The sequence below is a fragment of the Notamacropus eugenii genome, chromosome 7, assembly GCF_028372415.1.
Source record: "Notamacropus eugenii isolate mMacEug1 chromosome 7, mMacEug1.pri_v2, whole genome shotgun sequence".
In the NCBI taxonomy this organism is placed as follows: Eukaryota; Metazoa; Chordata; class Mammalia; order Diprotodontia; family Macropodidae; genus Notamacropus; species Notamacropus eugenii.
The window spans coordinates 82,282,272-82,308,492 of record NC_092878.1 but is presented as its reverse complement, the minus strand read 5'-3'; the positions used below and the strand labels follow the sequence as shown (position 1 = coordinate 82,308,492).

At 40.4% G+C, this 26,221-nt stretch overlaps 2 protein-coding genes across 4 annotated transcripts in view; both read left to right on the top strand.

The window, feature by feature from the left end:
* Nucleotides 1-1,464: 1,464 nt before the first annotated feature.
* The window catches only part of SH3RF1 (SH3 domain containing ring finger 1), a 230,164-nt gene continuing 205,407 nt past the window's right edge, over nt 1,465-26,221 (top strand). For 2 of the 3 annotated variants that reach the window (XM_072625485.1, XM_072625483.1), the window contains exons 1-2: nt 1,465-1,600; nt 3,672-4,146. In XM_072625485.1, the coding sequence (XP_072481586.1) occupies nt 3,763-4,146 (384 nt within the window). In that variant the 5' untranslated portion in view covers nt 1,465-1,600; nt 3,672-3,762. Of the gene's footprint in view, nt 1,601-2,331; nt 3,011-3,671; nt 4,147-26,221 lie in introns of those variants that run through there. The other variant, XM_072625484.1, reaches the window with a different exon arrangement.
* Nucleotides 4,153-26,221, top strand: part of LOC140513912 (uncharacterized) — a 38,827-nt gene continuing 16,758 nt past the window's right edge. The window contains exon 1 of the mRNA XM_072623883.1: nt 4,153-12,763. The gene's annotated coding sequence lies outside the window, so the exon portion shown is untranslated. The remainder of the gene's footprint in view (nt 12,764-26,221) is intronic.

Genomic DNA, 26,221 nt, shown 5'->3' with positions numbered 1-26,221 from the left:
TTTTGAGTGAGATACACCCATTCAATGAATAAGCTTCTTTAAATTACTGGAGGGATGTCTCCCTTTAATAATAATAAGAATAAAAAAGATCAAACTGGGAGGGGAAGACCCTTAGGGTTCCGGGTAAAAGAAAAACAATGACTATTTAGTTATTACTGGTTATATGTCTTGCACAAATGTCTCCAGCATTAAAATGTGAGCTTCCTGAAGGCATGTCTTTGCTTTTTTGTATCTCCTCCTACAAAGCCTGGCACACACTTGTTGACTGAGTCCTTCAAGACTTGGCTCACATCTCACCTGCAAGAGGCCACCCCGTGATTCTCACCTCCACCTCCTGTCCCCTCTCCTGTTGTGACTTCCTCTAAGATTGCCTCCCAGTATATATATTGTTCGTACGTAATTATTATTGTCTCATCCCATTTTCTGCAAAAGGCCTTTCCGGGTCCCTCCTGCATTCGCCCCCCCCCCCCCCCCCATGCCTTTCCTCTGGGATTACTTTCCATCTGTTGTGTATATATCCTGTACCTTCATAGTCATTGGCCTGTTTTTCTTTTTTTTGTATCCCTAAGGCTTAACTCAGTGCCTGGCACACAGGTAAAGCTTAAGAAATGGTTGTTGACTAAGGGTTAAATCAGAGTCCTAGACTCGGCTCGAAATCCGCATTCTGCAGGCCTTTCCCAGTCCTGTCCCCACCCCCACCCCATACCACACACACACACACACGTAGGTTGCCCCCACGATGTTGTATATATCTTACACATACGTGGTGGTTCGCTAGTAGTCTTCCCCATCCGAAAGTCAAACAGGGAGTCTGTTTTTGCCCTCTTTGTATCCCAGGCGCTTGGCACACATGTGCTGTGAGTACATGGTTGTTTGCTGGTTGTCTCCCCGTTAGGAAGTGAGCTTTCTGCCTTCCTCTGTATTCCCAGCGCTTAGCACACAGCACTTCATACCAGCCTGCCTGGGAATCTGTGCCCCGAGTTGTCCCTTGGGTTCAGACTCTTGCAGATGCCCCGTGTATCCTAAGATTAGCCGCACCCTCTAGGACCCCTCCGATCTCCCTCCCCGTAGAGGGAAGGCAGAAGCCTGCGCCGCTGGAGGGGCGGGGAGGGGGCAGGAGCAGCCGCGGCCCAGCGGCCCCCCCACCCCCCACGCCGGGCCACGCCGGGCGCCCCGGGGAGGCGCTGTGTGCTCACGCCCTGGCCGGGCTGGACTCCGGGCTCGGGGCGCCCCGGGGCCTCGCCGCTGCCTCCTCCTCTCTCCCTTCTCCTCGGCTGGGAAAGTGGGAGGGGCGCTCGCGCGCGGGCGTGTGTGTGAGTGTGTGTGTGCGTGTGCAGGGGGCGCAGCGGAGAGGAGTCTCCTCCGTGCCGCCGCGTCGTCAGAGACAGACACACACACACTCACACTCCCAGAGGCAGCGGGGGCTGGGGCGGCATCGGCTGTATCTGCCGCCGCCGCCGCCGCACCCCCCTTCCCTCTGCCGCCGCCGCCGCTGCAGTGCCCGCGAACAAAGAGGAGGAGGCAGTTCCATCCCGGGAGCGGGGGCTCCTGCCTCCTCCAGCCCCCCTTGGCCACGGAGGAAGCAGTCAGGAAGGAGATGGTGGGTGCCTTCGCTCTTGTTCTCCCCTCGCCTCACTGCCTCTCCCGCTCTTTCCCTCCGCTCTCCCCCGCTCTCTCTTTCACCGGGTACGGGGCGGAGATGTCTCTCGTTCCGGGGAGCTCGCTTTGCCGGCTGGCTCCCCGAGGGTGCCCGGGCCTTCTGGAGGGAATTGGCAAGATCCGGGATCTGCGGCAGGGCTTCCGTGGCCCGGGCGCCGGGCTGGACCAGGGACCCCCGCCCCCACATCTGTTTCTATGGGGACTGTTACCTCTCTACTTGTCTCGCCCCTCTCTCGAATAGGTTTTCTTGTTCCGCCTCCCCCCCTCCCATGTCGAGCTGAGTTTCGCAACTTAAGGCTACGCATTTATTCTTAAGTCCATGAAAACTTCGAGAGAGAGAGAGAGAGATGGAGAGTGCGTGTGTGTGTGTGCGTGTGTGTGTGCGTGTGTGGGGGGGGGGCCCTGCCCAACCGAAGCACAGAGTATTCTATTTAATAACCACTTCCCCGGTCCTCTTGCCTCGGCTGCGGGAGCCCTTGACTTTGCCCACAGGGAAGTGGCCATGCTGTGTCCCAAACACCTTGCCGTGGGGTGTGTCTGCAGGGGGAGGCGGTTGCCTCTACATAATCCGTCTCTTTGGAGTCTGAGTTCATAATCTGTAGGGTGTCTTTGGGGGGTGAGGGAGGTGAGGGAGTGGATGTGGGTCATGACTTTCTACTGAGCGATCGAATTTCCTATTCCGCCAGCAGCTTTCTAGGCAGAGATTCTCAATTGTCAGAGTCACAATTACTTTTGCTTGTTATCTTGAATGGAATGAGGGCAGGCAGTTTAAACATACCAAAAAAATCCATGTACTGGAGAGTTTGTGAATGACTGGAGGTGGGGAGATTGGCATAAATGACAGCTGCTTTTATATTTTAGAAACTTGAAAGCCAGTCTTTTTGAAATTGGGTATTAGAATCCAGAATTGGAATCTGAATTCCAGCCCCTCATTTTACAGTATTAACTTTTCATTCTTTTTTAATGAGAAATGCTGCATAACCTCATTTTTAAGACCAGATAAGAAACAAATCATTTGCAGAGTTGCTTATTGGCTAAGGATCTTACTGGTGCTGGGAGTCAACAAGGCCAGACTCTGATAGTACTTTCTGTGCTAATGCACATAGCCTTCTCAGTATTCCAGGCAAACCTCTAAGATGAAAAGTTGCAGACGAGTGCCCATCTGCATCAGGGGAGGGAGTTTCCATCTTGGGAGTTCCCCTACTCATGAAATCACAGCCCCAGATATGAAAAAGAAACATATCTGATACTGGAGCCAGTTTGCCACAAGTGAACACAGGCAGCAGACTTTATTAAACTCTAAAGTGGTTTGAAAATTGGAGCTTTGTTGGATGTTAATCGTAATTTCAAGGTAAAGAAAACTTTAAATTGGCTTCTATTTAGCTTTGCATTTGAGCCAAGTACAGCAGTTAATAGCTCTATGATGGTCAAAGAAATTATCTTCTTTTATTTAATTTCATAAATTGAATTTATTACAGAAATCCTTCTGTAATAAGCACTTAGTGGCTGTTACAAAACAGTGTACTTCTAAATAGCTTTAGGGATTATTTTTGAATTGTGTAGAAATCTTTTAAAAAATGATTGACTCACTAGTGTAGGAACAGGATTCAGAAGCAAAGCAGACTCTATTTAAAAATATGAATGTTTTGGTTCTTGACCTTTCTTCTATAGATGCATACGTTTCCCAAGTTGGAAGGGACCATTTGATTTGATGCTCTTATTTGCCAGGTGAGGAAACTGAGGCAGGGGAAGGCCAATGAAGTTCCCAAGATCACAAAGCAATTTATTACTTTTAAATTAAACTAATACTATAGTGGTGACCATGATTTAAAGTCAGCTTCTTTTACTCAATTAAATTTCTTAATAAGTAAACACTTGATTAGTGAAGGAAAGTAAGCTTGTTAGTATCAGAGCTCTAGACCACAGTGTTCTTTCTGCATTTCAATGAACTCCCAGATCGCAACATTATTTATTTATTTATTCTTCTTTTTTTCTCTACCCACCAATTCCAGAGGAGAGTCTGAACCGGCATGGATGTTACATGAATCACTTTAAGAAGGGTGAACAACTATGAAGACTTTTTTCTCAGTAAATTAGATAAAGATGGATGAATCTGCCTTGTTGGATCTGTTGGAATGTCCTGTGTGTTTAGAACGACTTGATGCTTCTGCAAAGGTCTTGCCTTGCCAGCACACATTTTGCAAACGCTGTTTGCTGGGGATTGTTGGTTCTCGAAATGAACTGAGGTGTCCAGAATGCAGGACTTTAGTGGGCTGTGGAGTGGATGAGCTACCCAGTAACATCCTGTTGGTTAGACTGTTGGATGGAATCAAGCAGAGACCTCGGAAACCAGGCACCAGCAGTGGAATTAACTGCACAAATGCTCTCAGGGCCCAGGGCAGTGCTGTTGTGAATTGTAGTTCAAAAGATCCCCAAGGCTCCCAAGGTGGACAGCAACGCGTGCAGGCCCGAAGCCCCCCAGTTCGAGTAAGTAGCCAAGAAACAGCTAGTTGGTGAATCACAATGTGCATGGAGGACTAGATTTCTCTCTTTGCTTCCATTTATTCATTACCAGTACTTAAGAAAACAAGTGCTTTTGGAACTGGTGACAGATTATTTAAAAATATGCTGATATTCTATATGTGTTCTCAGCTAAAGTAAGTTTTTTGGGGGACAATTACCAAATTATTCAAATGTAATTTAAAAGATGTCAGATTGTGGTAACTTGTAAAATTAGGTGATAAGGTGTGATTGTGGTTTATTTTTTCCCCCCACTGATTATGTATGTCCAGAATAGAAAATCAGCCCAGTGGCATTATTTTTTGCTTCTGGTTGTGGTGGTGTTTGGCTTTATGAAAGCATACTACCGTATTTGCTGGTAGGAGGAGTTCTTAACAGACCATAGCCACAGGTAGGTTGGTTTTGTTGCCATGGCAATAGAATGTCATTCTGGACTGTGGACAATCTAATCATAGTTTGTTTTTTTTTTCCTGGAACTGCAGTAAAATTAATTCAGCAAGATCCTTTATTAGAGTTTCAGTGTGGGCCTGAGTTGGGGCTGGCAAAAAATTTCAAGTGTAACTCATAATGTGACTGCTCGTTACCGCATGAAATCAACCAACGAATAGGTATTTATGAAGCACCCAATGCGTGCCAACCAGAGGCAAAGAGATGACTCAGTGGATAGACTGCTAGGCCTCAAGTTAGGAAGACCTGAATTCAAACCCAGCCTCAGATGCTTAATAGCTGCATGACCCTGGCCAAGTCACTTGTTTGCCTTAATCCACTCCAGAAGAAAATGGTAAACCACTTCAGTATCTTTGCCAAAAAAAACCCATACCATGCTGTTGGCCACTGGTGTTATGAAGAATCAAACACGACTGAGCAAAAGTGATGAGCCAAGCACCATGCTAGGAATGTAACAATGAAAGTGAGCTTGTTTCTGCCTTTGATGAGTTTATAATCTGAGGGGATATAGGAGAGACTTGCAGATAGTATTGGATTTGGAGTCAAATTACCTGAGATTGAATCCTGATTTAGCCACATGGAACTTGTGTGACCTTGGGCAAGTCACCCTCTCTGTGCCTCAGTTTTCTTATCTGTAAAATGGGAGTGTTTGACTAGATGACCTATAAAGTCCCTTCTAACTCTACATTTGTGACCTTATGCAGTTTGATACAAAATAGATACAAAATAATTTTGGGGGGAAGTTCCTTTAGGTTGAGAATATCGGGAAAGGGTTCAGGTAGAATGTAGTGCTTAGCTGAGCCTCAATCTGTTTTAATCAAATATATTTTTTAGAAATAAACTATTTTATTACGTAAGGTCAGAAGTCAGGTAATAAGATAATATGATATCTTTATGCTATGCTGTGGATTTTTCTCTCTGGCTCCTTTTTTTTTCTTTTTTTTTGGGACGGGGTAAATGTAGGAAAAGTAGTTGTCAAGTAAATAGTTGCATTTGTCATGCAGAAGACTATTGTGGAAATTGACCAAATTGTCATGGATCCAGTTTTAATTAGTAGTTAATCTTGCTTAGAATATTTTCAACAGTTTATAAGGATCTTAGATGTTAGATTTAGAGCACCTGGAGTCCAGCTATCTGGTTTTGCTATTGAGCAAACTGATGATCAGAGAGGATTAGTGACTTTCCCAGCATCACACAGGTAGAAAGTTCCTAGTAAGCATTTATAAATTCACACTTATCTTAATACTTGAAGGTTTATAAGGCCTTTTCCTCCCACCAGCCTGATAAGGTAAGTAGTACAGTTTTTTAAATCCCTATTTTACATTTGAAACCTCAAAGAGGCTCAGAGAGATGGTCTTGACCCAAGTTTACACAGATGTTAAGTATCAGAGCAGACTTGATTCCAGGTCTTTTTCCTGCTAGGGTGCTGGTATCTATTATTATAACTTTCCACAAAAAAATAATGTACTTTGTAGTTTCTTTTGTAGTTTCCTTTGACTTACTACAGGAATTTTTCATCTTGTAGGCATTAGATAATACAGGTTTCAACCTAGAGTGGATGAGGAGCAGCTGGTCTGACTATAGATTGAATAGTGTGACTGCTGCAAACACCATGTTACCTCTATATCCATCCCCCAGGGGATGGCCCAAGTTTAGAAAAATGATCCTTTGAACCCATCACTGGCAGACCATTTGATAATTTTTTTCTTTTGATTCACATTTTAAAATTTCTTTAGGAGAGTGAGTGTTCTGAGAGAGAGGGTGATACTTTTCAGTATTTGGAGCCCATGTGCTGTGGATTAAATAAATACACAGGTCTTCTCTGCACTCTTCTATGGCGTTTGTTTATTTCCTGAACTCCTTCAAGAAAAATTCTGCAGGAAGCAAGGCATGGGGAATTTCACTCATGAATATTTTAACTTGGAGAACCAGTCATCACATTGATCATTTCTGAGACACCTGACCCAGGTCTGCTTCCTTTAATGACAGGGGAGATTTGCTTCTTTGGAAAGGTTTTGTTTCACTCTTAATTAGACTAGAAGGATAGCTTCTGGCTATGAATAGAAAGTGTCTTTGTTGTTGACACATCTCTAGTGTTAGGAGGAAGGCTCTAAATGTTTGATCATTGGTAAAAAGAATTTGGAGTAGAGGGCTCAAGTATTCAACTGAACAGCCCTAAGATTTAGAGTTAATAATTTACAGCCTTGGTTTTCTTTGTAGGGGAGGAATCTGCTATCTACCTTCATTGATCAAGATCTCTAAAGGACCTCAGAGGTCTTTTAGTCTAGCCTTTTATTTTGAAGATGAGGAAATAGAGACTTAGGGTGGTGAAGAGACTTGCCTGAGGTAACATTGGTGGAAAAGTGGGTGAACAGGTATTCAAACCCACCTCCATTGACTCTAAAGGAAGCATTCCTTCCAATTGTACCATGTTATCTCCCTACATAATACACCCACACAATTCTTGGGTTTTTGAACTGCTAAGGTATTTCAGGTATGCATTGCTATGTAAACAGTTGTTAGTATTTATGGCAGTAATACTAAATAGTATTTGCCTAGGTTTTACTGTTTTCTTATTTTATTACTACCTACGATCTCTTCTGGGACAAGAATAACAAAGGATCTGTGATTTCATCAGCACCGGGAACTCCTGGTGTGGGAATTACCTCCTGCAGAGCAGTTTAGAATCATATATAATTTAGCAAATGAATTCTGTGGAGTTACTTGGTGCATGTAGAGTTAAAGTGACCTCTCTAGTGTCTCAGAACCCAAGGTCTATTACTTAGTATATTACTTGTGATTTCTTGCTTGGAGAAAGATTCTTTTTTAAGAAACCCAACTTATCTTACTGCTTACTCTAACTTAGGTACTTTAGTAGAGATGGATAAAATGGGAATAAAATGTTCTTTTTATTGAAGTAGAATTTACCCCAAGGTGGCATAGTAGATAGAGTACTGGACCAGGAAAAGCCAAATTCATATCCTCCCTTATACACACTCACTATATGACTCTGGGGAAAATCATTTAACTTCTCTGTGCCTCAGTTTCCACATCTGTAAAATGAAGATGTTAAACTTGAAGGCTTCTAAGACCTCTGTCAGCTCTAAATGTGTCTGATGAGTGATGCCAAATATTTCATTACTTATCAGGACAGCCTCTTCTCCTTCTTAAATTAACTCTTCATTAGCAGTTCACAGTACCTTTTATATTAAAAATAAACAGTGGTTAAAAATACATTCTATTTGATGGATGTTTTCCAAGCATTTAAAAAAACATATTTGTAGGTCTAGATGATAATTCTTGAGAAAGTAAGAAATCACAGTTTGTGGATGGCACTGAGATTGGCAGCCTCGGGCACAATCACACACAGAGGCACGCAGGCTCACATATGCACACACAAAACTTTTTCAACAGACTCAATGAGAGAGTGGTCATAATAACCACCAAGCATTTATCGTTGTCTGGGGGGGTCTTTTTAAATGACAGTACTATGCAGCATGCATGTTGCCACATGTTTTGGCACAGCTAAAAGTGATAACACATGGAGTGCTGCTTTAGTTTATTAATTATGTCCCATTATATACCAGTAGACTCGAGATCCTGTGACTTCCTTGTGCCCTTAGCTGAGGCAGAGTGAGTATGATCAGCAGATCTAAACATTTCTAATATATTCTGCATATCTTGTTTCCAGAATTTGACTTATTAGCTCAGTCCAAAGACAGAATGAAGAGGAATAAGGGTTAGGGCCTGCCCTGCTGAATCAGCATTGAAAAGCTTGCTTTTTTGCCCTTAGGCAGAGAATTATTTTGACTTGGTTTTAAGCTGAGGACAGACACCTGACTGAGCCTCAAGGGAAGGATGATCCAGGCTCATCCAATCCTTTCCCCATCTTCAGCGTAATGGAAAAAAGACGACCTTGGAGGGGCATGGGTTGCCTTTAACAATCTCTGTTATCTAGGGCAAGTGCCTCAGTTTCCCCAGAACAAAAGGTTGGACTAGATGAGCTCTCAGATTCCTTCCAGCTCTAAACTTGTCTGGTACATTAGATAGAGTGTTGATCTCAGAGTGAGGAAAATCTTAGATGTTTATTAGCTGCGTGACAATGGTCAAATCACTTAACCTTTGTGATCATCAGTTTCCTTATCTGCAAAATGGGAACAGTTGTTGTGGATCAAATGCAATAATACATATATAATCTACAGTGATGAACATAGTGAGATGAGGCCTGGAGAAGGCAACCTGGCATTGTAGATAGGCAGCTGGGCTTGTCATAGAAAGATCTGGGTTCAAAACCTGTCTCAGGGGTTTTTTAACTAGGTAAGTCTTTTAACCTCTGTGTGCTTGAGGAATCTTTGATTGCTTTTAGCCTGCCCTTCCATATCTTATCATTACTATTGGAAAGTATTATATTCTCAACCTTGTTGTGTCTTGGAGCTTAAGTTCATTGGATTCAGAGTCATGGGATCACCTGGTAGAGAGGTCTCAGTCTTACAGCCCATCTGGGAAGGATCCATTTCTATGTGAGTTCAACACAGGTGAACCCTCTCATTTTACAGATGAGGACACTGAAGCCTGGGGGAAGTAAAAGAACGTAGTCAAAAGTCTTACAGGTAGTAAAATACAGAATTAGGGTTCACCCAGCTCCATGGACTCTGTGATATGTCCCAAAAGTCTTAGTGCAGTTGGTAAGCTTTCATAGTTTAGAGCTTCAATAGCTTAAAATTGCACTAAGAATTTGGGGTCGCTGTAGAATAAATATAACTGCTGATATGATAGATAACTGGCCTCGCCTTCTTTCATTCCACAAGTATAGATTGCTGGACTTGGAGTCAGGAAGGCTCATCTTTGTGAGTTCAAATCTAGTCTCATATGCTTAACCCTGTTTGCCTCAGTTTCCTCATCTGTAAAATGAGCTGAAGAAGGAAATGGCAAGCCCATTTAGTATCATTGCCAAGAAAACCCCAAAAAAGGGGTCAAAGAGTTGGACATGACTGCATAATAAAAACCCAGTAAGGATCAGAAGTGACCTAGTGCTGGGGCAGGGGTGTGACTAATGCAGTCATTACCCTCAGGGAGTTTACACATGAACATTTAAGGAATAATTCAGTCGTAAACTATATATAAGATGGAGGGGAGAGGTGTTACAAGGATATGTTTGGGATGATGAATTTGAAAAAATTAAACTTGGAATCTGTGGGACCTGAATTTGAATCTCTCCTCTTCTCTCTATGAGCCCTGTGACCTTGGGCAGGTTCCTTAATCCATTTGGCTTCAGTTTTTCATCTGTAAAATGAGAAGGTTGGAATTAGATCAGTGATGCGATCATAAATGTTTAACAGCTTGCTCTCCACAATATATTGGGCACACTTTTAAGTTTAATTTGCATTATTAACATTTTCTCCATTACTTTCTTAAATCTAGACAATTAACAAAACCAGAAATCAAACCAATTTCCAAGGTATAAATGCTCCCATCTCAGGAAGCACTATCTCCAGCACACCCTGGGCTAGATGACAGTGAGGAGCCCTTTCAACTCTAAATTTATGGTTCTATGGTTAAAGGTCAAATACGTGTTGCAGCCAACAATAACAGTAATTCGTAACACAGATTATGGAGACAGGACTTAGAAAGCATGTTCCTTGAAACAGCTCTGTGATGTGGGTAAATATGACTAGTATTATCCCCATTTTGTAGATGAGGTCACTGAGACTCAGTGAGAGCAAATGACTGTCTCATATGTGGAAGCTAGAATTTTCAAAAGGAAATGGTCACTGGGATGACCAGTTAAGGCTTCATGGAGAAAGTGATAGCAAGAGCTGGGCTTTGAAAGATGGGATTTGGATAGGTAGAGGAGAGTTTAGGCAGTGAGAACAGAGGTGAAGATGATATTTTGCTCCCAGCTCTTAGAATCCTATCTTTGCTCTGTAGCCCACTGTGGCTCCCTAGCCTTTCTCTTTCGTTTATCAATTCCTTTCCACGAGGCAGTGGAATTAAAAGTGCCTACCCTGTACCCGTGAAAAAGTGAGTGATAGCCTAAGAAGAGAAATTCCCTCTCATTCACCCTCTGACTGCCCATCAAAGCTTATATATGTAGCCATCAGTGCCAAGACAAGAGGAAGGCAGTGGTTGTTTCATGAATGGTGGCATATGGGTATATGTAAATATAGCCATCTTAAAGATAGATGTGTGAGCGAGCTCTGCAGTGGAAGCTGGAAGGGAATGGAGGAGGTGCCATTTCAGATGGATGACAGCAGCAGTAGGCAGTAAATTACTTGAGTTGTGAAACGGAGAAAAGTAAGCAGTAGGAGGGCTAGAAAATGAATTTTTCAGCTATATTAAATATAGTACAGAAAGGCAAGGGTTGTCAAGTTTTAAACATTTTTCTATTACCCTAAGGAAATAACAAAAATCCTAAAATATTCTTTTTTTAAAAAAAAAAAAATCCCCTCCCCCAAGTTTCTTTTTCTTTTTCTTTTCTTTTCTTTTCTTTTTTTTTTACTGTTTGAAGCTAATAATTCATGAGGGAGGATAAATTTTTATTATTTTTATTGTTTAATTAGCAACTGTCTCCAAGTAATAAGGAATCACTTTTATCCTTTTGAAACTTAGAAGTGAGAGTCTAATTTCTAATTTGTGGTGGAGGCTTCTGTTCATTCATTTCCGTTTCATAGACTTAAGCTTGACTGCTTCTGGGATCCAGTGCTTTGCAAACCTGAAAGCATCCTGTAAAAGTTCACTTACCTCCGTCTTTAGGATGGCTACATTTACATATATATTTCTGGTCTCCCTGATATGTGCAGACCCCTCTTCTGATACAGATTGCAACCCATCCATCCTTGCCTGACCTGGTAGACTCTTGCCCGTTTCCTCCCCCCTATAAGTTCACTAGGGGAGGTGCATCCAAAATGCAAGGGGACTTTCTTGTTTTCTTTTTCCATCAGCGAGGATACTAATGGAGTTCTTGTCTATCTCCTGATTTTCCTTCCACAATCCCCATGTAATCCTATCATTTTTTCACTCATAAATTTCATTGATGGCATCCTGTGTACCACTTCTACTTTATAATATATTGTTTGTGATGTTTGGCAGCCTCTTCTTTCCCTCCATGCACTTCTCTGAGGTCGTATTGATGTAGTAGACAAATCTCCATTTACTTGGCAGTTTAATGAGTAGCTGGGGCTAAGGACAGTTCTCACTTAGGGGCCAGCATTCTGGTCATGAGTCTTAGGGCTTAGCTAGTTTTTTCCTCAGGGAAAAGATATACCATTTGTTCCCAGTGAAACATCTCAGGCCTTTCCAGATTGATATGGTGGTATCACCTCTGAGCACACAAAGTCCTGTCCATGCCATGATGAGGGATGAGCCATACCTAGTTTTAATTTATATGAGGCATCTCATAGTACTTCTGGAGAGCAATCAGGTATAAAGTTACTCTTTCAAAGATCAGTTCTATTTTAAAATATTTAGTGCATGGGTTTTTAATCTTTTTTTGGTCTTGAATACTCTTTGGGGAAGCCTATGTAGCCTCTTTTGAGAATAATGTTTTTAAAATGCATAAAATATATAGTGTATACATTATATAGTATAGTATATGTTTATATATAACATATTTACATATATTATACATATTTATAGTATGTTGAAGTACAGTTATCAAAATATTTTTTAAAAAAGTTCATGCATTTCAGGTTAAGACCCCCTGATGTGGTCTATTCCACTTTTTTGCGAGGGAGGAGTCAAGGGAGTCTGAGTTTCCTTGTCCCACTCACAGAAGCTGGAAATGCCATGTCTCCTCACAGGTCTGATCCCATTGCTCATCTCAAAGGAAGCTCTGACCTGCTGTTTCCAGCTTGGGCCAGTTCATCTCTCCTTAGGGAGTCTAGGGCAGCTCTCAGGAGCTCACTATTGGTGCTGGACCTAGTGCATTGTACCTCATAATGCCCAGGCTCAAAGAATCCACCAGCCTCAGCCTCCTCAGTAACTGTGATTACAGGCCACACCCTTCTCAACTCACTTATTTTACAGATAAAACTTGTTCAAGGACACGGATAACTACTTGCCATAGGTGTTACAGAGGAGATTTTCCTTCTGGTATAGGTTTGACTAGATGGACCCTGAGGGCCCTCCTTTATCTGAGGTTAGCATTGTCTTCCATTTTTCTTCTCTCCCACTATTTCTCCAGTATTCAGCTGCACCCTGAGGAAAGGAGAGTTTTGTGGGGTGAGGGGAAAGAGGTAATTTTGGATTAAGGAGCACTTTGGGAAATAGGAAAGGCCTCCAGGATTAGGGCAGCATGAGGGTACTAGTACTAGAAGCCCTCGGAACAGGAGCACAGAAAGGGATTTAGGAGACAGAATTCACTTATCTCAAACTGGGAAAGAAACTCTCCTTCCTACTGCCATTTCTTCCTGCTTTTTCTTCTGCACTACTAGGCCTTCTACTAATAAGGCTCAGAACTCTGTCTAGTACTAGTAATTAATGAAGCTTAATTATATATTAAGTATGCTTTTATGGGTCAGTCTGGGAGCTTAATTCTCATTAATACTTCTTTTTTGGGGGTGGGTGGGAAAATGTTCTGAGTACCAAATCCATTAATGAACTTTTGGGTCACAGCCCATTGGAAAATTGAGGAGTTGCCTTTTGTGTGAAATGTTTTACTTATAGTAGCAAAAACAAAATTAGCTACATTAAGTTACATGTTGTATGTATGAGAATTGTTTCCTTTAGTTTTTCTTTTAAATGAGATGTAGGAATAGATACTGTAATTCAGACGATCTGAACCATAAGTCTTTCAGCTTGGTTCCGCTGTTTAGCTTTCAAAAGCTTTAGAGTGGACTCATATAATGGAGGACAAATAGGGTTTGGAGTATTCTGAAGGTTAATTTTAAGGAAAGCAAACATATTCTCTTACTGTTGCTGAGAAAGACTTTTAGATTTCATCTTATGTTCTTGTAGTTTTTATTTATAGTTGAGAGATTTTTTTTTTCCTCCCTGGATGACACTGAGAAGATTATAGTTCTTGAAGAACGCATAATAAATTCCTGGTCCAGTTATCTGTATATTGAATATTTCTATATTTAGAGAAACTCCTGATGTTTCTTATAACTGAGAAAGCATATATCTAATTATTGCATTCTCCAGCAGACACTATCTGTAAGATTTTGGGAATGCAATGACAGTAATGTATTTTACTGTTTTTTTACCTCATTCTCAAGAGCCTAAATGTTTTAATCCACACAAGAGTCCAGATTCGTCGTATTGAGCTTATCAAAAATAATCCTCCATAAGAAAGTATAAAGTAAGAAGCGAATTTGACCAAGATGGTGATCCGTATTTAAAAATGTTTTTTTAATTTTAATTTTTTAATTTAGATAAATACTAAAACAAATACATAAGAAAAGAAAAATGTTATAAACTTAAATATAAAATAAGAAAAAAATATGTGCACAGCAGAACACAGGAGAAGATTCAAGATATATAGCAATAATATCATTTCAAGAAAGCCTATATATTAAATACTGTGCATTAAGTTGAAAGCTGTCCAACTTTTCTTTGCTTCCTTGTAAGCTTTCTTTTGTTCTCTGCCATATACTTTTTACTTTGTTCTACCCCCTCCCCAATCACCACCCCAAGGCTAATTGAGCATGGATATATTTATGTATAGGTATTGATATATACAAACACGCACACATGTAAACACATTTACATATGTAGACATATACTTTACCTAAGAGATTCTACTCCTAATCTTATTTTTATGTTTGTGCATATCTCTTTTTTCCTATTTCTCTTAACTCCTCTACTTTACTTCTACCTGCTACTTTGCCCTCCTATTACTTAACCTATCCCTGCTCCAGCAATCCCTCCCTTACCCTCCCATTCCCCTAAGTCTAAACACCCTTCTGTATACCCCTTTGACTTATTCCCTCTTCTTCCCCTCTAACGATCCCTCCTTTATCATCTCCCCCTTCCCTTCCCTATCCCCTTAGAGTTTTATTTCTTTTTTTAAATTTAGAAGACTTTTATACTCTTCTACATGTATATATATTTTCCCCTCTTAAACCCATTCCTGATGAAAGTAGGTTTCCAGAACCAATAGCCCCCTCCCCCAACTAATTTCTCTGTATTGGTTTCTCTTGCATCTCATTTGTATAAGATAATTACCCTTTTAGCTGTACTTGAATTACTTTGTAAAGTCACATCATACTCAGGTCTACCTCAGTCTTTCTTATAAGCTTCCTAATTACTAGTAACAATCTTAGACATAGGTTTTACATTTTCCACACATAAAATTAGGTAAACATTCTATCTTTATTGAGTCTCTTGTAATTGGTCATTGTTATATACCTTATATTTCTCTTAACTCTTGTATGTCAAATCTTCTATTGAGTTCAGGGCATTTTTTGTTAACAGAATCCTGAAAGTCTGACAGTTGATCAAATGTCCATTGTTTTTCCATTCAAAATTATGATTACCTTTGCTGGGTATAATATTTTCCGCCGAAGCCTCAGTTCTTTTGTCCTTCGATATATAGTGTTCATCTAAGACCTGCAATCTTCTAGTGTTGCCAAAGATAGATCTTGTTTGATTCTAATTGTGGTACCATCATATGTAAATTGTTTTTTTCTTGTTGCTCATAATATTTTGGCCTTGATCTGGGGGTTTTGGAATTAACTATAATATTTCTGTAAGTTTTCTTTGTAGAATCTTTTTCAGGTGGTGGTTGGTGGGTTTTTTCTGTTTCTCCTTTCCCCTCTTGTTCTAATGCTTATTTTCTTTAATTATTCCTTTTTTTGATCAAAACTTTCAGGTAGTCCAGTTATTCTTATGTTTCTTCTTCTTGCTCTGTTCTCCAGATCAGTTGTTTTCCTTATGAGATGTTTCACATTCTCTTATATTTTTTCATTCTTTATATTTTGTTTTTTATTTCTTCGTCTCATAACTTTGCTGGCTTCCCCTTTCCCAATTCGATTTTCAGGGAGTCATTAAGATTCTAGATCTCCTTTTCTAATTGGTTAACTTTCTTGCCATAATCTTTGTTTTTCTTGTATTATTCTTATTTTTCTTTTTAATTTTTCCTCAGTCTCTCTCACTTGATTTTAAAGTCTTTTTAAAAGTTCTTCAATGAATTCTTTTTTGGGCAGATGACCATTTGACATTACTCTTTGGGGTAGAAGAGGGTTTCTTTGTTTCAGTATCCTCTACTGAAGATGAACCCAGTCTTCTCTATTCCCATAGTATCTCTCCATGGTTGAATTCATTCTCCTTTGTCTGTGCATTTTTTTTTTTTTGGTAATAATTTGGTTTTTCTAATCACTCTAGTCCTGGGATATGGGGAAGGGTGCCTGTGGCCATTGATCCTCTTCAGTTCTCCCCTCTGATCTTCAACTCCAGCCTCCTGTAAGTGCCCACAGCCAGTGGTTTCTCTCCCACTGCTTCTGTACTCACGAGGGCCTGTAGTAGCATCCTTCTCGTCCCTGCCTCTGTCCAAACACAGCTGGGTTTAGTGTTCCTTGTTAGCAGAAGATCCCTTGATCTTTCCAGCTCAGATGCCCAACTCCCTTCCTTATCCCAAGGGTAAAAGTTCCTGTGGCAGGGCTGAGGCAGCCTTCCAAACCAACTAACCCCAAGGCTTGCTGCTTGTTGTTTAAGCAGCTTGTGACTTATGAAATTGGGGCCCCTAGTTTGGAGGTGCTTAGTCTTCACTGGGAGGAAATCTAGTCCTGGAATTTTTCTTCAAGTCCTCCCCAATTGTCCCTGTTCTGCCCCTACTCTTAATTGTTTTTGAGGCTCTATATTCGCCCAGAGGCTCAATTTTATTTCTTTTGTTTTTGTGGAGGAAAATCTTAAGAGTTTGAAATTTTCTGACCTACTCAGCCATTTTCCCAGAATCCTTTACCTACTATGTTTTTTAAGTCTCTGGAAAAGTAGATTCCCAGTCTTAATTGCGGCATACATTTCAGTATCTCAGAGTTGTCATAGCCAGAAAGTTTTTTCTTGTATGAAATGTAAATCCCCATGGCTTCAATTTAATCACATTTTCTCTTGTTCTGTTCTTGGTGGAAAAGAAGAGCCTGATCATATGCTATCCTTTCATTTCTGCAAAAATTCATATTAAGATTCCATCTCTCATCCCTCGTTTAGGCTAAATAACTCCATTTTCATTTATATTTCCTCTATAATCATTTTGGTTGCTTGTCCCCTGGATCCTTTCCAACTCTGCACATCTTGCTTAAGTTTCAGTCTGGTAGAGCTCCCAGGACTATAACAAAGTTCTGACCAAGGTTTAGGATTGTGGAAGGATTATCACACTGCTCCCCTGCACTGCCCCATTTATTTTTATATCTTAAAGTCATATGTGTGGCACAGTGGAAAGAACCTGGATTTGGAATTGAAAGCCTTGGGTTTGAGTCTTGATTCTGCTCAGATTGTAAGTTACATCAGTCTTGGTGTTCATATCTGAAAAATAGGTGGGTAGCGATAATGTTTTCACTGTTTACCTCAAAGGGTTATTTACCCCTTTGTAAAGCTTAAAGCATCAGATGAATATGAATTATTATTGTCATGATGATGATGATGATGTACTTTTTGAACAATTTTACTACATTGACGACTTATTTGAAGAGCTGGAAAGGACCCCAGGAGCCATCTAGCCCAACCTGAATTGGAACAGTAATCTCAAACATTTGGTCATCCTGCCCCCACCTGAAAACCTCCAGTGAGCAGGAATTTATTACTTTTTGAAGCTGCCATTGTATTTTTGAATGGTCCTTTATATTAACAAGATTTTTCCTTACATTGAGCTGAAATTTGCCTCTCTGTAGCTTTCTCTCATTGCTCCTAATTCTGCTTTCTGGGTCCAAGGAAAATAATTCTAGTCCTTCTTTCACATGACAGCTATCAAAGACTTGAGAACAGCTATCATGTTTCCCCACATTCACATCTTCCTTCCTTTGGACTAAATATCCCTGGTTCTTTGTACCTATTCTGATAAGGGCATATTTTCAAGCCTTTGAAGAATTTTGATCTTTATCCTTTGGCCACTCTCCAGCTCATCAAAGTCTTTCCTAAAATGTGGCAGGTAGGAATGAACAGAATCCTCTGTTCTGATTCTGGTCTGATTAGAACAAGAGACACTGAAGTTTTGGACACTTCTTATAAGAATTTAGCCCATGGTCACATTAGTTGGTTTTTTTTTTTCTGGCACCCATCCACAAAATTTGCAGTTCTCTAAAAGCCTTAATTTTTTTCCCCATACAAACTGTTGCCTAGCCATACCTCTCTCACCCTGTATTTGTGCAGTTGATTTTTTGAACCCAAGTGTTAGATTTTATATTTATCCCCACTGGGCTTTATCTCTTAGATTTACCCTGTTATTCAGGCTTCTTCAGAGATTTTTAGATCCTGATTCTCTCCTCTAGGGTGTTAGCTGTCCTTTGTGGACTCATTTATTTGAAACAATATATACATATACATACATGTACATACACAGACATACATAATATACACAATCCCCCATATACCCAACATAGTTTATATTATGTATATGTATATATACATAAATTATATATTATAATATATATTATATATATACACAAACATGTATAGGTATAAAATAGGTATGTCATGTAAATATGCACACAAATATTTGTAAACACATTTGTGTGTGTATATGTGTACATGTGTTTGTATATATACACATACAGGCACGCATACACACATATATGTAGGTACATATGTGTAAAATTTGTACAAATCCAGATTTTTATTTTTCATACGTTTGTGAGGTTAATTGCTCTTGATCACATTCTTGGTTTTGTGTTGCCCCTGGAGTCCTTCTCATGGCTATGTCAAGCTGTCATCATCACTGACATGGCCTGAAAACATTCTGCATCAAAGTCAATTATATCCCACCCTCCCCCCAGCTACATACATACTTACCCAGGAACCCTCTTTCTGGTGATGAGCTTTTGTGATGCTCAAAGCTCACACTTGAAGCTACTTAGAGTTGGCATAGGACCTGATGGAGCTTGTGTTATTGGACATAGTTAATGAGTACTCAGTGCCCCCTCCGTGCTAAGATGATTCATTGGGCTAGGAATGTAGTGGACGGTCTTGTCCGTTCAGCAGATATTTGGAACTGTTTGGTCTTGTAGACACTGCCTTTATCTTCTGATGCTCAGTGAGTGCCATGGATATTTTTTTTGTTTATTTACTGTTTTATAGACATCTTGTTTATTTTATACCAATCATTGCCCATCATGCAACACTGAACCCTCTTGTTACAGAAAAAATAACTAAGCAAAACTTAAAATAAATTGGCCAGAAAAATCCCTTGTATGACAGACATGGTATGCAACATTTCGTGCATGTAGTTCCCTACCTTTCTGCAGAGGAAGAAAGTGTGTAAGTGTATTTCCTTACCTGTTCTCTGAGACCACAGATTTTTTTTTTTCATTTTATTTTAAGCAACTCATTAATGTGCTTGTTAATTGAATTTTTCTAAGTAGATTGTAAGTGCTTTGAAAACAGGCACTATGAGGCAACACAATTAGCATTGAAATAAGAGGACCTGGATTCAGATCCCACTTGGGTCCCATGGGATCATCAGCAAATCACAACCTCCCTGGGCTTAAGTTTCCTCATCTGTAAAATGAGAGGATTGGACTAGATGGTTCCTAAGGCCTCCTCCCAGCTCAGGATATTCTAATAGTCTTTTAATTTAGACCTGGCATTTAGACTTGGCTCTATAAAAACACAATTTATGGTCTTTTCCCTATTCCAATTGGTCACAGTCAGTTTGAATTCATGAACTATTTTTGGTAGGGCATTTGGGTAGTTCAGTCTGGATTTAGAGTCCTGTGTAACTTGAGATATCCTTTGTGTGACCCTAAGCAAATGACTATTCTTCTGTCTGCCTCAGTTTCCTCAACTGTGAAATGGGGAAAATAATAATAATAATAATAATAATAATAACACCTACCTCCCAGGGTTGTTATGAAGATAAAAATGAAATAATATTTGTAAAGTGCTTTAGAATCATGCCTGGCACAACAGTAAGTGCTATAGAAAATGTTATTATTTTTGTATATAATTATATTACAATATGGTAAGATTTTAAAATTTTTATATAAATATTAGCTGTTACTATTAACTAGCTATGTTTTCCTAGGCATGTCACACTTTCCGCTGCTTCTATTTTCTCAGTTGTGAAATGGTGAAAATAATTGCACCCATTTCTTAGGGTTGTTGTGAAGTTCAAATGATATAACATTTGTAACGCACTTAGCACAGTGCCTGGCACACAGTAGGCATTTAATAAAGACATTTTTAAAAAGTATCTAGAATTAATTCTTAATTTAACTGTAGTTTCCTTTCCAATGTCCAGCTCTGTAATGAAAAGCTTCATCCTTCAAGTCCCATTGGAATGCTAGCTAATCTGTTAGTAGATCCTTCCTGATTATCCTTCTTGAGTGTTACTTTTCAGTCTTTCCCAGTGGAATAAACCATCCAGCTTTAAAATGAGGGTACCATATGGAATTTAATGAAAAAATCTTATTAAAGTCAAGACATATTATGTCTGACATTTCCTTATCTATCAAGTTTACCACATGGTCACTGAAGAAAATGAGATAAACCTTATAGGGCATGTTCTTTCTAATGTAATTTTGACTTTTTTTTTTATTGAACAGCTGGTATTCGAATCCTGTGGATTACTTTACACCTGAAGGATCACACAGGTATTACACAGGTGCCTGAGTTGGGTTTTGAATCCAGGTCATCTGACCACAAATACAGTTCCTTTTCTATTTTATCCAGTAGAATGCAAACTCATTGAGGAACTGTTTTATTTTTGTTTTTGTAGCCCCATCAGTTAGCACATACTGCCTCCCACTTAGTAGGTGCTTAATAAATACCCATTGAACTTCAGTTTGTTTTAGTCCATTTAGTCTACCCAGCAAATGGCTCCTGGGGGCGTCTTGCTACTAAGTAATGGAAACTATGACATAGTTAACAATGGCATCATCAAATGCTAGAGGCAACATGTATTTATAAGATAAAATTAAGCCTACTGGTTTTGCATATAAGGGTATGGAGCAATAAGAAAATTAGAAAAGGAAAATCAAATGGTTCCTTTGCTTCAACCTGCCCCCTCACCCCAAAAAATCACAGTGATCTGAGTTTCCATACATTCTGTATCTGCAGGACAAGGAAGAACAAGGAATTTGAGGAAACAGAATGTAGCATCAGTAAATTGATCCCAAGAGGCCCTTTATAAATTCTTGCATCAGATGGAGGGCCATAAAAATGAGAGAGGGGGAAAGAGAAGGTTATCAGCTTTATTTCTGTATTCAAGTTACTCCTTCAGATAATTCATCTATAAGATACTTTTGAATTCTTCTAGAAATGTTAATGGGAAAGTGAATATTAAAATGTCTTTACATGTAATTTGGAAATATTTAATGAAAGTAAATAAAAATAGATTTAAAATATGAATGTAGAAGAATCTTGAGTGGTTAGGTTTGTGTGGAACAATGCATGACCCCCCCCCCCCACTCAAATTGACTACTCAGAGGTGTCTCAAAGTAAAAACAGAAAATCTCTTTTATTCGGTTCTCGTGAGAAGCAGGGGTCCCTTCACCAGTAAAAGCTGGAGTTGGGAGGTGCCTTACAGAAGCAGAATGACAACTTATATAGACCCTGACACGGAAGTCCTCTCCCACCCCTGACCATTATTCTCATTGGCTGAGAAGCAAGGTCTTACATTCTAGGCAGGAAATCTAACCAATCCCTTTTGGAACCCAGTTCAAATTTCCAGCTCCCCAGACCGTTACAAAGCCCACGAAAATACATGTCATCATATGCAAATTAGGCATTGAAAACATGCAGATGAAGCATTGATAACTCATGCAGATTGGGCATTGAGAACTTATGCAAGTCAGGCAGACCAAAGTGAGGACTGCAGACTTCGAGCAAATATGCAAATTAGGTATTGAGGAGTTAACGAGCCATAGCCAATCATTGATCCTAATGCACTGTATAACCTTACATGGAAATCACCTGACTCTGGAGGAATTGAAACCTGGGCCTAAGGCCTCTTCTGCTCTAGGGAGGAGTCTCCATGTTACTGAGAAGTTTTCACTAAATCTGTTCCCATTCAGGTTCCATTACTTCCTTTAGAAGAGACAAGCTCTCTAATACAGACAAAGAATCAATAGAGAATTCAGCTTTTCATCATAGAGTAAATAGCATGGGAGAAAAGTAAATTCCAGGAAATTACTTTTTTTGTTTTTCTGAAGTGTTGACTGATGCCTGTCAGCAGCTTGTCTGCCAAGTTATCATCTTACTGGCTCAGGCAGTGATGTGGCTTAGCTAGAGGGTGGGACTTAGACTCAGGAAGATCTGAGTTTGAATCCTGCCTTAGACCTCTCCTTTCCTCTGCTCTCCTCTCCCAAAACCTTAAACCTACTGCACTTTGAAGCTGAGATGCCAGTGGGCCCCTGCCTGAGGGCTTTTCTGGGCCCTCCTAGATTGAGAGTGATTATCAATAGTAACTGTTGCTGTTTCCCTCCCAGCCTGGTGTCTTTCTTTCTCTTGGCTTCATTAAAGGGGCCATGCCCTGGTTACTTCTTAAACAGGCCTATTCAATGAATGAGTGTTGCCTCACCCTAAAGGAGTACCTGCAGAGATCTTGGCCCCTTTGGGCATCCCAGTGCATCCTGATGAATATCTGGTCACTGGATTCACATGGCTCTGGAGGAGAAGTGAGGCTGGTGACCTGCACAGCCCTCCCTCACTCAAAACAAAGTCAAGTGCAAGTCATGTCATCATTTCTCTGATGGCATGGTTTTCTTTGGCAACGAAGGACGAACACAGACCCTTCTTAGCTGTGTAACCCTGAGTTAAGTCACTTAACCTCTCTCAGTCTCAGTTTCCACATTTGCAAAATTGAGATAATAAGAGAGTTGCTGTGAGCACATTGGCACCTTCTTTGCAATTTGTTTTCTAGAGCACTGAAAAGGTTAAGTGACTTGTCAAGAAGCGCAGCTAGTATGTGTCAGAAATAGTCCTTGAAAATAAGGCTCCTGATTCCAAGATTGACCCACTACTGTGTCATATTATCTCTGGGACAGTTTAGTATGGTTTAATTCAATTTAAAACAATGTTTTTTAAAAAAAGTCACTGAATAATTTCTTTGTTAAGAATGAGAGTGTCACTTGAATTAGGCAGATTTATATCTTATTTTATTCTTCTGTATTTTGCTCTAAGCATCGTCTTTCCTGCAGAACCCAGAATTTGTAGCAGCCATGCCCCTAGATGATCCAGGATTCATGACTGGTCAGTTAGGCACTAATCACCTTCTTGTGTTGCTTCAGGGTGAGGAGAATAGCAGTGCGAGTTTTCAACACCATACTAATTTAAAAGTTGCCATGAAATTGCTTTTTAAAACTTTTTTCCCCTTTGGATATTATGTTCTTGGGTCCATGTTAGTCATAGTAGTAATTGTGATGGTGGTGGTGGTGTAGCAGTAGTGGGGGTAGGTGGTGGTGGTAGTAGTAGTGGTGACGGTGGTGATAGTAGCAACAGTGTCAGTAAAGTAGTGGTGGTAATGAAAAGAACAACAGTCAGTGATTTAAAGTGTGCTATGCACTTCACTTAGGCTATTCAAGTCACCACATCCCTGGGAAGTAGATGCCCGGGTGGGTAATTATTGACCTGTACTTTGAAAAGCAAAGCAACTGCCTTCACTCTGGGCTAACAAGATATCATTGCCCATCTTTTAAAGGAGCGAAGCACAATTTTAGCAGCTCAGCTTGAGGAGAATTATGAATGGGTTTATTCTGTCCCTTGTGAGTAGTCTTTGCCTTGGACTCATTGTTTATGAAAGGAGGGCAGTAATAAACTTACTGAACTGGAAAACTCTACAGACATGGCCTACAAATGTGAAAATGTAGGATTTATTTCGACATTGTAGATTTGGCTTGAAGTATATGTTTACTTTGCCTTCAGCTCTCCATCGAGCCCCTGCTCTCTCTCTCTCTCTCTCTCTCTCTCTCTCTCTCTCTCTCTCACACACACACACACACACACACACACACACACTTTCTCCCTCTGTCATTCTTCTTGCTTGTTTGTGGGCAGCATAGCACAGTCATTTTTTATAGAGATGTATAAACCATAGCTTACAGTCACCTACTGGCAAATGCACTTGTTTGGCACTAACGTATTTGATCAAAGGTCATGTGAAGCATTCAGTAGAGAACAATGACTATTTAAATGTTTTCCTTACTGTCTACCACAAATACTGTTGCGAATAGCAGCGATGATAACGTAAACAGAAGAATGCAACTGCCTTCAGTGGCCTGTGCAGCCTTGAATCATGGAGGGGAAATGGGGCTTTATTCTCAGACAGATTGTGTTTCCTTGTGAGGGAAGCCACTTTATTCCATGTCACCGTCCTGGCATTTCTTACAGGCGAAGTCTGCACTGCTTGTATCCAGCCTCTTTCATAAAAGGGGAATGTGGCCCACTCCTGTTGCATTCCATTTCTCACAGTCTATAAAATACAGTTTAAATGTACCTGTGTGTTAAGACCTTTTCTGAGGACTAACTCATCCTAACCATACAGGCTTTGTAAACCATGAATTGACAAGATAAGACAGTAGGCTTCTGTTTTTGAAATAGCTTGTTTATGGACAAAAGAACTATTCCCTTCTACCTGACTTTCAAGTTGTTATAATAAAGAAGGGAAGGTTGGTCACCTGTTTTGTATGTAGCTGTGAAAGCATGGACCTAGGACAACTAGCATTGACAGTTCAGTGATGTCTCACGATGATTCAAGCTGCTGGAGGATGGGTGCTATCCCAGACCTCTATATATAGATTTCTTTAAATAGGATGCCTTTTTAAGAGCATGATTCCCTATCTTTGAGACTTGGAAGATGAACAGACTTGAACATGATGAAAATACTGGATTCTTTTGACATGGACGGACCGACAAGAGCACAGGCAAGAGTCAATTGAGAATTTGGGAACGTCTTCATTAGCCGGTGGCTGCCTCATGGAAAGACCCAGAGGAGACAGCCCCGAACAAGGTGTGTGTGTGCCTTTTAAGCATTTTGGCACTTCCTGGTACAGCTCTGCGGTTTTAACATCAAATATATCTCACAGAACAGTTTTGACGGGGGCTCAAGGGGCTGCCAGGCAAAGGGGCACAACAGAGAGTGGCTGGGCCCAAGCAGCTGCCAGTTAGAGGGGCACAACAGAAAGTGGCTGGGCCCAACCCTGCTTAGAAACTCGACAGACATTTCTCAAGCCAGGGGCTCTGGGGGGGGTGTGGTGATAACGCCCACTTCACCTTGACTTGGCATATGCGGGGTATCACTACTTTGAAAACCTATTTTGAATAGATAAATATAGGTAATAATGTTTTCCTGATAAAGAATATAAGCTTATTGAAGGTAGTGATTGCTGCATTGTTGTGGGCCTAGAAACACTGCCTGATGCATAGTATTTAATAAATGATCATTCATTCCTTTACATTAGCAAGGAGAATACAGTATCTTGAACTCGGGGACTTCCAGTGTGAGAATTGCCTTTGCTACTTCTGGCAATTTGATTTATTGCCAGTTACTCTGATGCCTACCTACTCAAACACTGTATGTAACCTACTGCTGAACAAGGGTGATGTTTCTTGCCAACCCACTAGTTTCCTTAAAACATTTGACTTGCCCAGGACCACATAGCTAGTAAGTGTCAGAGGTGAGATGGGAATAAGGTCCTCCTGGCTCCCTCCCCACTGCTCTAACCCCTACACTTCACTGCTATATTACTCATTATTTATAAACACAACTAATTTGGTGGTTATGTATTCTCTTTTTAGAAACAATTGAAAGAACAGTCTAAACTTTACTATTATTTTTCTTTCTAAACTTCATCTGGCTTTTTTCCCCCTAGAGATTAATTCTTCTTAAAATGGCTTTTCTGTTGGCAGCAGCAAAAATATTTTAGAGGAGCTTGTTGAGATGAGCACCTACTTAGCTAATAAAATACTTCAAACTAGTTGGGGACTCAGGAGTACAAGTGTAGACAAGGGAGGTGTTTCAAAGGACACTCTGGTTCAATTTGGATTCAGGGAGACTGACCTAGAGCTTGAAGCACAATAGTAATTTTAGAGTCTATTTTAGGGTAGACATAGTAGTGGTAGGAAGGGTGGAATGTAGTTGGACCTGAACCTGCTATGGAGTTAGCCTACACCTCTGTGTTGACTCTGGTCCATTTGGCCTCTTGACACTAAAAAAAGCCCCTCCGGCTTCCTTCAGATCCCTCTGAGTCAGGGAATGCATAAGTCTCTAGGCAAAAGACTAAAAGAGACATTCTATACTCATTATTTCACATGGGCTATTGACCTTGCCCATAGCAAGGAGAGGTCAGCCTTTTCATTGTTATCATTCGTACTAGACTTTTTCTCATTCTTATTTAACAAGTAACCTGGAATTTTTCAGGGGGATGGGAGTGGGCAGACCTATAATTTCATCTTCAGTGGAGAACTCTGGTTACTGAAACTCCTTTCACCCACATCTATTAGCCAATGG